This window comes from Manis javanica, chromosome 16 (assembly GCF_040802235.1).
Source record: "Manis javanica isolate MJ-LG chromosome 16, MJ_LKY, whole genome shotgun sequence".
In the NCBI taxonomy this organism is placed as follows: Eukaryota; Metazoa; Chordata; class Mammalia; order Pholidota; family Manidae; genus Manis; species Manis javanica.
In genome coordinates this window covers 46,664,942-46,677,598 of record NC_133171.1, presented here as the reverse complement: position 1 = coordinate 46,677,598, position 12,657 = coordinate 46,664,942, and the positions used below count along the sequence as shown (strand labels likewise).

Below are 12,657 nucleotides of genomic sequence, written 5' to 3'. Positions count from 1 at the left end.
ATAAAAGGAAACATTGTATCTCTTTATATGGGGGGAAGGGTCGGGGGATCCCTCCGCCGCCAGCGCGTGGTCCCGGCCCCCTCCACCCGCCGTCTCGGCCGCGGCCAGCAGCCCCTGCCCCCCGGGGGAAGCTGACGGCCGCCGGGCGCGCCGCCCTAGCATACGGACAGGGGGCGCTCCTCGCGGCCTGGGGCAACCCGGGCCACTGGGGCAGGAAAGTGAGGGCCCAGGTCGGCCCGGGCGTGCAGGGGCTCCTGATTCGCAGCAGCGGCGGCAGCTGCAGCGGCTCTAGCAGCAGCGGGAGTGCCGGGTTGGGCCGGGAAGCCGATGGCGGCGGCGGCGGCTCCGATTCCTCGCTGACTGCCTGTCTGCCCTCCTGCATTGAGCGCCATGTTACCGAGCCAAGCTGGGGCCGCGGCGGCGCTGGGCCGGGGCTCGGCCCTGGGGGGCAGCCTGAACCGGACCCCGACGGGGCGGCCGGGCGGTGGAGGTGGCGGCGGCGGCGGGACTCGCGGGGCTAACGGGGGCCGGGTCCCCGGGAGCGGCGCGGGGCTCGGGCCGGGCCGCCTCGAGCGGGAGGCTGCGGCAGCAGCGACAGCCACCCCGGCGCCCACCGCGGGGGCCCTCTACAGCGGCAGCGAGGGCGACTCGGAGTCGGGCGAGGAGGAGGAGCTGGGCGCGGAGCGGCGCGGCCTGAAGCGGAGCCTGAGCGAGATGGAGCTTGGCGTGGTGGTCGGTGGGCCCGAGGCGGCGGCGGCAGCCACCGGAGGCTACGGGCCGGTGAGTGGTGCGGTGAGCGGGGCCAAACCGGGTAAGAAGACTCGGGGCCGCGTGAAGATCAAGATGGAGTTCATCGACAACAAGCTGCGGCGCTACACGACCTTCAGCAAGAGGAAGACAGGCATCATGAAGAAGGTACGGGGCCGGGAAGCGGGCCGACTACCGGGGACCGGGAGGGTGGGGACGCGCAGGGGAGCCCGGGAGAAAGGCAGAGCCGAGGCGGAGGTGAGAGGCGGCGAGTCCGCAGGAGGTGTGTGGGAGTGGATGGCTGTTGCCAGGGAGGGTGTAAGGGGAGGGGCCGTCAGGGAAATGTGGGGAGAGGGGTGATGCCCCGATCGTCCGGAAAAGAGGGGAAAAGCACCGAGGTGGGAGTGACGGGCACGAGAGAGGAATAAGTGTCCTTGCGCAGCCAAGGGGTGAGTAGTGGTCATGGGAAGCTGGAGGCAGCCCGGGCGGTGGTTAATAACACACGCGGTCAGTAGATCCAGTGCGCTCTGGTGTCCCGGGGAGGGTGCCGGAAAAGCAGGGAGCAGAAGAGAAGGTATGGAGGTGAGGAGGCTGGAGCTCAGTAACAACGAGCCAGCATGTGTGGGAGGAAGGTGGGCACCACTAGAGTAGTGCTGACTGGAAGGACAGGCAGTGCTGAGGATCCAGTGGGGTTCAGGAGCCCCAGGTAAGGGAGCAGGGCAGGAAAACTGGTGCTGCCCTGAGCATCAGGGACCAAGTTCCACGATGACCATGTGTCTTCCATCACATCCATTGGAAGCTTGCACACTCCTTGCAGGACAGGCTTCAGAAGCATCTGCCTTTGGGACAAGTGGGATTTCTAGCCCTAGGGAGAATCTGTGCATGGTCTGGGGGGAAGACAGGGAATTTTCAAAGGTACTTAAAATTCCTTCTCTTCTAGCTGATTATCAGTGAAAAGGGGTGAGGAATGGAGTCCTCTTGGGGTATAGAAGATATGGGAAGAGATGGAAACAGAGGAACTGGGAAACAAGAAGCTAGAACCCTGGGAAAATTAGCAGTGCCTTTATCTGTCCCACATAGAAACCAGAGCTGCTTCCAAGGTGGGTTGTAGAACTTTGTTGGGAGTGAGGATGCCACCTATGGGGCCATCCTTGAAGGTCCTCTTCCGGGCTTATGGCAAGGTAGTAGCTGCTAATCTAGACCCATCTCTCATCACTCCAGACACTATTGTATCAAGACAAAGAAAGAAAATGGGTAGCACAGTATTACAGGGCAGAAGGAGAAAATGGCAATAGGTTAGGGCCTATGTAGGTCCTAGGAAGGAACACAGGACAGTTTAGAACTTAGGTGGACCCTTATCTGTAGTGTCTTATGTGATATCCAATGTGGTAGCAACTTCCTCCTGGTTCCCTGTGACAGTGAGGAGGGGGTGGGAGCCATCTCTCCACCAGGCTCTGGGCACCAGGCTGTAGTGAGAAGCAGCTACTGGGAACTCTCTGTATCCTCTGAGATTATATGTTCTGTCACCAGCGTTCTGTGACTATTTGCTTGGGGTATCTGCAGTTCATTGGGGCTGCTCCTCAAAGGCGGAACATAAATAATTTTTCCTGATCTCCAGCTCATCTTCAGATACCTTAATAGAACACCTCCTCCCACCCCAGGCCCCTCCAGTCATTGGAGAGGAAGGTCATTATGGGAGAGGGGACTGAGATCACTGTGTACTTCCTCTCCTTCCTACTTCCCAAGGAAGGTAGAGATAAGTTTGGCTGACCTGCCTGTTCCCCCCCCCCCCCACCTCCCAGGCCTATGAGCTGTCCACGCTGACAGGGACACAGGTGCTGCTCCTGGTGGCCAGTGAGACAGGCCATGTGTATACCTTTGCCACCCGCAAACTGCAGCCCATGATCACCAGTGAGACTGGCAAGGCACTGATTCAGACCTGCCTCAACTCGCCAGACTCTCCACCCCGCTCAGACCCCACCACAGACCAGAGAATGAGTGCCACGGGCTTTGAAGAAACAGACCTCACCTACCAGGTGTCGGAGTCCGACAGCAGTGGGGAGACCAAGGTGTGTTTGGGTCCCCTGTCTCAGGGGAAGGAAGGGGAGGGAATTGACTGGCAGAGAGGGGAGGGGGAACCTTCTCTCTCCCTCATCCAGGACAGGTGGATAGGTGCCCACTGATGAGGAATGGAGCAGTGTTAGTGCTCCTCAACCTAGGGGACAACTAAGTGTCCATCCTTGCTATCCTGACAGGAGGCCGGCCCCATAGATAAGCGGGCGGCCTCCGTGCCCATATAAGGCCGGCTCCGGCTCCACGCCGGCCTCCCGCCTGCAGCCTGCCTGCCTGGCAGGGCCCTTGCATTCCTCCCGCCAGCTGTCTCCCCGCTGAGGGCGGGGGCGTAGCTTAGCCCTGCCCTCCCAGCCGGCTGGGTTGCCAGGGAGTAGAAAAGAAGCACTCATGGGCTCCAGGGTCCTGGGAACACAGCACTTTGCGGGTAGGCTGGTCGACTGGGCTAGAGACTACTTACTAGCCAGCCTCCTACCTCTTCAGGATATCCGGGCCTGGGCACCTTGGGGAGTGTGATCGCTGGCTGCGAGGGGTGCAGATCCTAGTCACACCTCCCCCTTCCTTTTCCCGGTATGGGGCGGGGGCGGGGCTTCTTCCCTAGTTCCTCTAGGGAGCTCCACCTTCCAGGATGGCACTAGCTGGCCAATCGGAGGGAGCGGCACTGTTTGCCTTAGCAACGCCTCCACCAATCAAGGGCCTATAGCTAGGCTGCCTAGCAAACATCCTGCGCGGATCTACTCCAAGTATTTGAACCCCCTCAGTTCTCTGGGCTTCGTTCTCAGCTTGTGGCTACCTCCTTACCCTTCTAAGAACCAAGGCTCCCTGAAGGGAGCCAGTGCTCTGAGCTTCCCCGTCTATTAGTGGCATATCATCTGTAATATTTTTCTGATTCTCTTAGCCATAGAGCTCATTCATTCTCAGGAAATTCTGCTGGATGAATGAATTCCTTTGGTAGTTTTAATCTTAAGTATTTGGCATAAAGTGCTTCATTGCCGAACTCCCAAGATCCCTCTCAAACCCTAAGTTCCCTGAAAAACACTGGTTCCTATCTCAGAACCCTGGCAAATTAGAGCTGGAAGGACACTTAAAGAGAATATAATAGCCCAGCCCCCTCATGTTTATAGAAGAAAAATGAGGCTCAGAGAGAGGAAGGGATTTTCCCAGGGTCGCACAGATGATCATTGCCCGAGCTGGGAACAGAACATGGGTGTCCTGATTCCCCAGCCAGTGTGATTACCACAGTCCACTGGGGCAGAGAATACAGGGAATTATGATGATGACGACATTATCATTGTCATCATCATATGAGCAGCAAGTACTTATTGCTTTTTTTATGTGTTAGGCATTATTCTAAGTGCCTTATGTGTGTTAGCCTATTTAATCTTCACATCACCTATGGGGCAGGCATTGTCCTCCTTTTACAGACAGGAAACTGAAATGTAGCAGCTCAATAACTTGCCTAGGGGTCAGATGGCAGGTAAATGGCAAAGCTGTGGTTTGAGCTCAAGCATTCTGGCTGTGAATCCACGCAAAGCCCCTGCAGGGGCAGGGTTTGGTAGAGACTCACTGCTTCATCTTTACTCTGGGTGTAGGACACACTGAAACCTGCATTCACAGTCACCAACCTGCCAGGTACCACCTCCACCATCCAAACAGCACCCAGCACCTCTACCACTATGCAAGTCAGCAGTGGCCCCTCCTTCCCCATCACCAACTACCTGGCTCCAGTGTCTGCTAGTGTCAGCCCCAGCGCTGTCAGCAGTGCCAACGGGACTGTGCTGAAGAGTACGGGCAGTGGCCCCGTCTCCTCGGGGGGCCTCATGCAGCTGCCTACCAGCTTCACCCTCATGCCTGGTGAGTAACAAGGGGTAAAATGAGTAAGCTAAGAGTGGGTTTAGGGCTGGCACAAGGAGAACCTCTCCCTGCTAAGGAGGGTGAACAAGGGCCAGATCCTGAGAGAAGCCTCCTCTGTCCCACTGGCAGGCATGCCCCTCCTACTGGTCCCCTCTTGTCAGCCAGCTTCAACCATGTGCTCTGGCCTTATGTAGCTAGCTCAGCCTTGTGCCCCCACTGCCACAGGGACAGTGGACATTCTACTATTTTGACTGGAGGGCAGATTATGTCCTTGATGAAACAGTGCCAGCTCCTGTCTCAAGTGAAGGAGGTAGAAGCAAGGCCTGGGTGGGGAGGAAGAGGGTAGGGCAAGAGCAGAGTACAGAAGCCCCTGGAGACAAGATTCAGGCCTCTTTGGCTCCAAGGAAAGGTAGTAATGGGAATTGGGAAGGAGTGTGCCAGACCCTGTGCCTGGGGTGTTTAAGGGTGCTTGGTACTGGTGGTGGCCGGGTAGGACTGAGCATGAGTAAGTCTCTGTGTCTCATAGGTGGGGCAGTGGCCCAGCAGGTCCCAGTGCAGGCCATTCAGGTGCAGACCCCACAGCAAGCGTCTCCCTCTCGCGACAGCAGCACAGACCTCACGCAGACCTCCTCCAGCGGGACAGGTATAGCTTGAAGCTCTATCACCTCCCTGCCCTGCCTCCCTCATGAGACCTAGTAGTAGGTATCCATCAGTATCCCTCCTATAACTAAGGTCAGAGAATTTCTCAGTGCAGAGACTGAGGCTTTTCACTTAACCTTTATCATAATCCTTATGGGAAAGTCAGGTGAGGATGGAAGGGTTTGGAATCCTGCCCTGCAATGGGGCTGTGGATGCCAAGAAGAAATTAGGGACCATTGAAGCCACCCTCTGCCTCATTCAGATGAGAAGCCTGAGGCCCAGAAAGGAGAAATTGCTTGCCCAAAGACATAAGTTTGCTTAATTACCAGGAAGAATTTATAGAGCAGTTGTCTCATTATGGGAGTGTTTTAGATTTTGAGTAGCTAAAATTCCCCTTAGTGTCTCTAGTCATTTCAGAAATGATGAGATGCTTTCAAAATAAAATTAGTTTTTAGTTCTAGTTATTTACAACTTTTTTATACAACCTTGTACACAAAGTGTAGTTTATGGAAGAGGAGCTACATCACCTGGGAGCCTGAAAGAAATGCAGACTCTTAACTCTCACCCCGAACCTATTGACTGAATCAGAATCTGCATTTTGATGAGACCCCCAAGTGACTGTTCTTACATTACCATTTGAGAAGTACTTGTTTAAAAGATGAATTTGTTAGCTACATATTTAGGAAGAGGGAGGAGTGAGAACAAATGAAAAACGGGATGAACAGGAGTATCTAAATTTCCTTAGGGTGGGTAGGTCATTGTAATTGTGGTTTTCCCAGAGCCTTAGGGTCTTGGAACAGAGAATGCAGCAGATAGGTAATCAAATAGCACCATGTGATAGGATACAATTAAAAGGTTAGTGCTGTTGTATTCAAGGAAAAAATAAGCCTTTTCTTAGTTGATGACAGGGAGCAAAGGAACGAGCCTTGGGTGACTGGGAAATGGCAAGAGGGCTCTGGAGGCCTAGAGTTCTGGGGGTGGGATGAGGGGTATCAGTAAGCCAGTGCCAACCTCCCTGACATGTGTCTGTATTTGCCAGTGACGTTGCCTGCCACCATCATGACATCAAGCGTGCCCACAACTGTGGGCGGCCACATGATGTACCCTAGCCCCCATGCGGTGATGTATACACCCACCTCAGGCCTGGCAGATGGCAGCCTCACCGTGCTCAATGCCTTCTCCCAGGCGCCATCCACCATGCAGGTGTCCCACAGCCAGGTCCAGGAGCAAGGTGAGTTGGGGGGCAGGGCTGAGGAAAGGAGGACCATTTCCTGCTTTGCACACACACACACACACACACACACACACAAATGCCTCCGCACAAACTCATACACACATATACACGGATGCTCACATGTATACTACACATACACACACACAAAGGATGCTTGTACACACACTGATGCCCATGCTTGTCTACTTGGGCACCTAGGCACACTTGAATGCTCACACCCACCAGCAGCATGGGATGCATTTGGCACTCACCCTTGGTCCCTCGGATCTGAGACTTACCCAGTCGTATGCATTTATCACCACTCCTCTAATACCTGGAAGTTTCTCTTAAACAAGCACTTTGAGTATCTCCTGTGGTTTTGCAATGCAGGTGGCGTCCCCCAGGTGTTCCTGACAGCACCATCTGGGACTGTGCAGATTCCTGTGTCTGCAGTCCAGCTTCACCAGGTAGGAGAGGGCACCTTTCACCCCATCCCACCCAGCCAGCGAGCCGCTTCTTTATCTTGACCTTAAGGGTGCTGTACCAGTTGGTCAAAGCCAAGATCCCAAGATCCCTAGCCAAGAAGCCTATTTTCCTGGTCAGGCCTGTGTGGGCGGGCACACAAGCAGTGGGGGCCTGAGCTGGCTGGTCCCTTCCTGCCCCCCTGTACTGACACATCCCCTTCCCTCCAGATGGCTGTGATAGGGCAGCAGGCGACAAGCAGCAGCAACCTCACAGAGCTACAGGTGGTGAACCTGGATGCCACCCACAGCGCCAAGAGTGACTGATCTGCCCTGCCGCCCTGGACGGATGGCCCAAGGGACGGCACCACTTATTTATTGTTGCCTTTTCACGTTTTCTTTACACACACGTTGACGGGCCACAGGAGGGAGGCGGGGACGAGGAGTAGGCAGCCACAGGACTGAGCCCTCTCTCTCCAGCCAAAGAATGGGCCAGCCTGCCCTCCATGCCGTCCTTCCTCGCCCTTCCCTCCTTATCGCTCCACCTCCCATTTCTGTTGATGGTGGGGCTGCCCTCCCTCCTCAGACTCCCCTTGCCAGCTTGGCTCCATGTTTGCCATGAGTATTAGCTTACCCAATGGGACCGTGCCCCACCTTCCCACACAAAGGCTTCTGTGGGACTAGGCACTGTGTCCCCCTGAGGAAGCAGTTGGGGTTCTCTCCCCAGCCTCCTTGCTGACCCCAGGTCAGCACTGTGTCCATCACAGGCTGGGTCAAAAGAACCCTATCCCTGTCCCTCAGGGAGCCAGCTGGGGAGATGGGGGTTCTGTCCTCACACCCTTGCCCACTGTCCCTGTAGCTCCTGAAAGGGGGGCCCAGGCACGGAGCAGGGGCCACCTGCCCTGCGCTGCCACTCTCCTGAGAACTCCAGGGGCCCTCCTGGGTTGGAGGGAACCACCAGTGTTCCTTCTCCCTGTCTTCCTCCCTCACCTCCCAGCTGCTTTACCTAAAGTTGATTTTGAACTTTTTATTTGAGGAGACGAAGTGAAAACAAATCTATAAATATATATTTTTAAAATATTTAACTTTTTTTTATGGCGTTTTTCTCATCCCCCTCCCTGCCCAAGCTCTCCTTCCCTGGGGAGCCCTAGGGCTCCCTGGAACTGGCTGGGCCTCTGGGGACAGAGCCACCCCATGAGCTTAGGGCCCACCAGTGTGTGGGGGAGACTCTGGGATCACCCGGTCCTGGGTTGTTTCCAGGAGAAAACCGGGGGAGGGGCCCTCAGGCCATGCCCCAACGGGGTGGGGAGGGTGACCCACAGCTCTGGGCCTCTTTTTGCCCTTCAGGGCTGTTGCTAGGGAGAGGGAAGAGGGAGACCAAATGTGGGGGTGGGGGTGGGAGGGTGTCAGGTAGAGGCAGCTGACTTCATGTGTGCCACAAGCACGGGCATTGCAGCCTTGTGCTTCCCCAGGCCTGCAGCTGCCTGGGGCCCAAGTTGCAGTGAGCAGGGTGGGGTCTGGGAGCGGGTGAGAGGCAGGAATGGAGGTCCGAAGAAACGGGAGCAGCTCTTGGGCTGAGTGCAGCAGTAGGGGAGCCAGAAATGGGCAGCTCTCCCAGGGAGTGAGCAGCTACTGTAACTTTTTTAAATTAAGACAAAAAGCCTTGAAGAAAATGACTTTATTTTTCTAAGTGTAACCTCAGTATTTATGTAATTTGTACAGGGGCCGTGCCCTACCCACCTCTGGCCCCTTTGGGGTAGAACTTGAGGTTGGGCCAGCATAAGGGGAGGGTCTTTACCCTATGTCAGAGCCTACCTTCACCGCCTATATCCAGAAAGGGAGCTTTTTCAGAACAGGGCAGCAGTTGGGGTGGAGTTTTATTAACCCTTTATGACTGCCTTCAGCAGGAACAAGCCTGCTTCTGTGATTAGGCGAAGGGGTGGGGGAAGTTTTTACGCACAGCCTAGTTATCAAGGGGATGATTTGCCAGCGTGTTTTAAGAACCCCCTTAACCTCTAGCCCCCATTGCTATTCTGCCCCAATTTGGGGTGCCAAGATGGAAGTCACCTTTCAGGGCTTTCTCCTGGAGATAGCTGGGGCTTATGTGTGGCCTACAAGGCCGGGGCATGGCAAATCAGGGGCCAGAGAGTGGGGGAGCTTGGGACTCAGGTCTGTAACTGCCCAGCCCCTTTTCTCTGCTCTTTTCACTCCACTATCACTCACTCACTCCCCGCTCCTCCACCCTGGGGAGAAGGCCTTGATCAATTCCTCCTTTCCTTCCCACAAAAGACAGACCCAGACCCATGAGTGAATCAGGCAAAAGTGCTTATAATGTGTGTTGTATGAGCGAGGCCTTGGGAGAGCTTGGGTGTGTCAGGGATGAGGTGGCATTTATATATGCAGCAACCTTGGTGTTTCCCTTCCTTGGTGGCTCTGGGGTGTGTGTGTGTGTGTGCCTGAATGAATGTGTGTGTGTGAATGTGAAGTGTGTATGTCAGTGGTTTCTACTTCCCCTGGGATGCTGGCCCAGGAATAGTGGACATGATCACAGTCCTATGTACAGAGCTTTCTTTTGTATTAAAAAAAATACTCTTTCAATAAATGTATCATTTTTGTGCACAGACTGTAGGGTCTTTGCCTCTGTTTTTCCTTATAGGGAGGGAGGTATGAACATGAATCAAACTCCTTAAGTTGCTGTTGCGGCTCTGAGCAGCCAGCCTGGCAGCTTGGTGACAGAAAACACCAGTGATGCTAAGGGGTGCTTTGGGCTGTTGACCTTTACGAGTTAATTTAAGGAACATTTTGGGGTGGGAGTTAGGGCCTTTATCTTTGTGCATGACTTTGATAGGTGCTTATGCCAACACAGAGATGAGCAATTTTAATTAATAGGGTAAGTGACTCAACCAATCCAAGCATTGCTGGGGGGGTTGGGAGACTCCTTGCCACGCGACCTAGCGAGAAAAATCAAAGGACAGCCCTTGGGTGGGAGACTGTGGGTTACCGGGTTTCAGAGAAATGAGAGACCCTCCGGTGATGGGGAGGAGGGCTGCCTACTGCAGTGAAGCGCCTCCAGACGGCGAACCCGAGCTCCCGCGGCGGCGTACCGGACGCGCAGCGGTCCGCGGGTACTACGCATGCTCCACTTGCGCGCTCTTCCGCCACGCTTGACTGTGGGCCTCGGTGCTACTCGTAGATGCCCGGCGGTGCGTGAACCCGCTGTGTGACCCGGAAGCGAGCTGCTGAGGAGGCGGGACCGGGACGGTGGGACCCGGCTGCTGGGTCCCAGCGAGGGCCACACCGGGCGGTGGGAGGTGAGAGGATAGTTCCGCGCGGACCCGGTCCCGTTCCCTCCCCGGACCCCTACCTACTCCCCGTATGGCCGACGTCTTGCTCTCCGAGATTCGCTCAGTCCTAGCACCGTCCTCGGACCGCACCCCCCCCATCCTCCCGTCCCCCCATACCCGTTCCCACTGCCGTAGTGGCCCCTTTCCCCGCCCCTGCTGGTCTTCAAGCTTGGGCCTGACCTTGCTGCCTGAGCCTGCCTGCTGTCTCATCCTCGCATCCAGACCTCACCTCACCAGTTTATTGCTTGTGTTCTAGGCTCACGTGGGTCGACCTTTTCCGCGACATTTAGGCCTACTGATTGTTTTACTTTTCTACCCTGCTCATCGTTGCCCATCACCATGTCACTGGCTGCCTCCCAGTCTTCTCCCCATGCTAACTGGACTCCGACCCGCATTGAGGTCCGCCTCCCATTTTTCCTCTCCTCTCCACGCCTTTCTGTACCTCAGCATGACCGCACCCTTGATCACCATTTCTGCATCTGGGATTACCTTCCATTCTTATTCTCACCACTCCCTTTTGCCCCCACACTGTTTCATATCACACATATATTTTCCGATGACTAGTGTAGTCCTCACCTTACTCCCATTTATAATCTTCTGATTTAATAACTTGGCATTTATCTGAGGACTGCCCCCACCTTCTCCATCTAAGAATAATACCAGATTGTGTTTACTGAGCATTGTGAGTATGTGCTAAAGGCTGTTCTAAATGCTTTACATACATGAACTGAAGTTTTTACAGCTTCGTGAGGTAATATGAATATTATTATCATGTTGCAGAGGAGGAAACAGGTTCAGAGGTTAAATAACTTGTCCAAGACTATGCACGCACATAAGTGAAAAAACCAGAATTCAGAGTCACATTTATCAGACTCTGTATTCTGTACCATATTGCCTCTCTAGTACCTTCACCATCTCCTGACTTTATTTCCTACCTTTCAACTCTACAATTACTCCTCCAGCCACCTGACTTAGACCCTCACCATACACACAGCAGAATGCAGGGTGGAATCCAGTCTTTTTTTTTCTAATAATTTAGTTCGGCCCCATAGGCCCCTCTCCCTTTTACAGTCCTCTCATACACTTTTGCCATCTAGCCGACTGGATGTGGGGGCCCAGAGCCCAGCCTCTTTTCATCTCTAGGCTTTGTATCTGTGATGCAGTCTGGCTTTACCCTGTTGTTTATGCTGCCTGTACTCACACACACACACACTTTCCTCACCTTTTCTGGCTGCACCATCTAACGTGCTGCTGTCCTTCCTGCTCACCCAAGTAAGCCTACTAATTCCTGATCTGTATCCCTTCAGCCACCTTGCTGTTCTACTTAATTGTCACTCTTGTTACCTTGCCATTCTTCTCATGATCTCTTATAACCTCTTCCATTTCTTAAACCCCTCATCTTCTTGCTGTTTTCACTCCATTCTCCTTCTCTTATAAATCGCAAAGTATGTCCAAGTTATTTCTCCTGTCCTCATCTTGGCCTTTTCTATTTGGCCTCTAAATTCCACCATGCAGCCAATCAGCCATGACTCACCCTTCTGTGTCTCAAGATTCCACCCCTTCCATGTTGTCTTTTTCCATTCCCATACTGCCTTTATGTTTCTCCTTGTGTGTCCCAGGAGGTCAGGATGGTGGGGGAGCAGCGCGCTGGGGACCTCATGGTGCCCTTGGGGCCCCGGCTGCAGGCCTATCCTGAAGAACTTATTCGACAGCGGCCTGGGCATGATGGGCATCCTGAATACCTGATCCGATGGAGTGTCCTGAAGTGTGGGGAAGCGAGCAGAGAGGGTGTGGAAGAGGGTAAGGAAGAGCACATCCACATGTGGCTGTCAGCCCCCGAGGTCTACGCCAATTGCCCCATGCTATTAGGTGAGCGGGCACTATCTAAGGGACCTCAGTGCAAACCAGCTGGGGGTTCAGGAAGCTTTCCCGGAGATCCAGGAGGCTTGGATGACATGGCAATGGGAGAGATGGAGGCTGACGTGCGGGCACTGGTGCGCAGGGCTGCCCGGCAGCTGGCAGAAGGTGGGACTTCGAGCCTCACAGCTGCTGTGCTCCACACCATCCACGTGCTCAGCGCCTACGCCAGCATCGGGCCCCTCACTGGGGTCTTCAGGGAGACAGGAACCCTGGACCTGCTCATGCACATGTTGTGCAACCCTGAGCCTCAGATCCGTCGGAGTGCAGGCAAGATGCTGCAGGCTCTGGCAGCTCATGATGCTGGTAAGAGACAGCCAGGGGAAGAAGGAAAGCACTGGAGAGAAGGGGGCCACAGGGGTAAGAACAGAAAGAGTAGGGGTCTCCCAACTCTGCTAAGAACACATAGTGT

At 54.6% G+C, this 12,657-nt stretch overlaps 2 protein-coding genes across 4 annotated transcripts in view; both read left to right on the top strand.

Moving 5' to 3' along the window:
• The first annotated feature begins 58 nt into the window (after window positions 1-58).
• On the top strand, window positions 59-9,607 carry SRF (serum response factor). The gene is made up of 7 exons (XM_017657060.3): window positions 59-915; window positions 2,550-2,816; window positions 4,410-4,671; window positions 5,198-5,314; window positions 6,350-6,541; window positions 6,914-6,990; window positions 7,216-9,607. The coding sequence occupies exons 1-7, from the start codon at window positions 391-393 to the stop codon at window positions 7,309-7,311; spliced, it is 1,536 nt and encodes a 511-aa protein (XP_017512549.3). The 5' UTR covers window positions 59-390; the 3' UTR covers window positions 7,312-9,607.
• Window positions 9,608-10,167: 560 nt separating this feature from the next.
• Window positions 10,168-12,657, top strand: part of CUL9 (cullin 9) — a 34,438-nt gene continuing 31,948 nt past the window's right edge. For 2 of the 3 annotated variants that reach the window (XM_037005307.2, XM_037005299.2), the window contains exons 1-3: window positions 10,169-10,295; window positions 10,585-10,727; window positions 11,948-12,551. In XM_037005307.2, the coding sequence (XP_036861202.2) occupies window positions 10,668-10,727; window positions 11,948-12,551 (664 nt within the window). In that variant the 5' untranslated portion in view covers window positions 10,169-10,295; window positions 10,585-10,667. Of the gene's footprint in view, window positions 10,296-10,584; window positions 10,728-11,947; window positions 12,552-12,657 lie in introns of all 3 variants that reach the window. The other variant, XM_037005291.2, reaches the window with a different exon arrangement.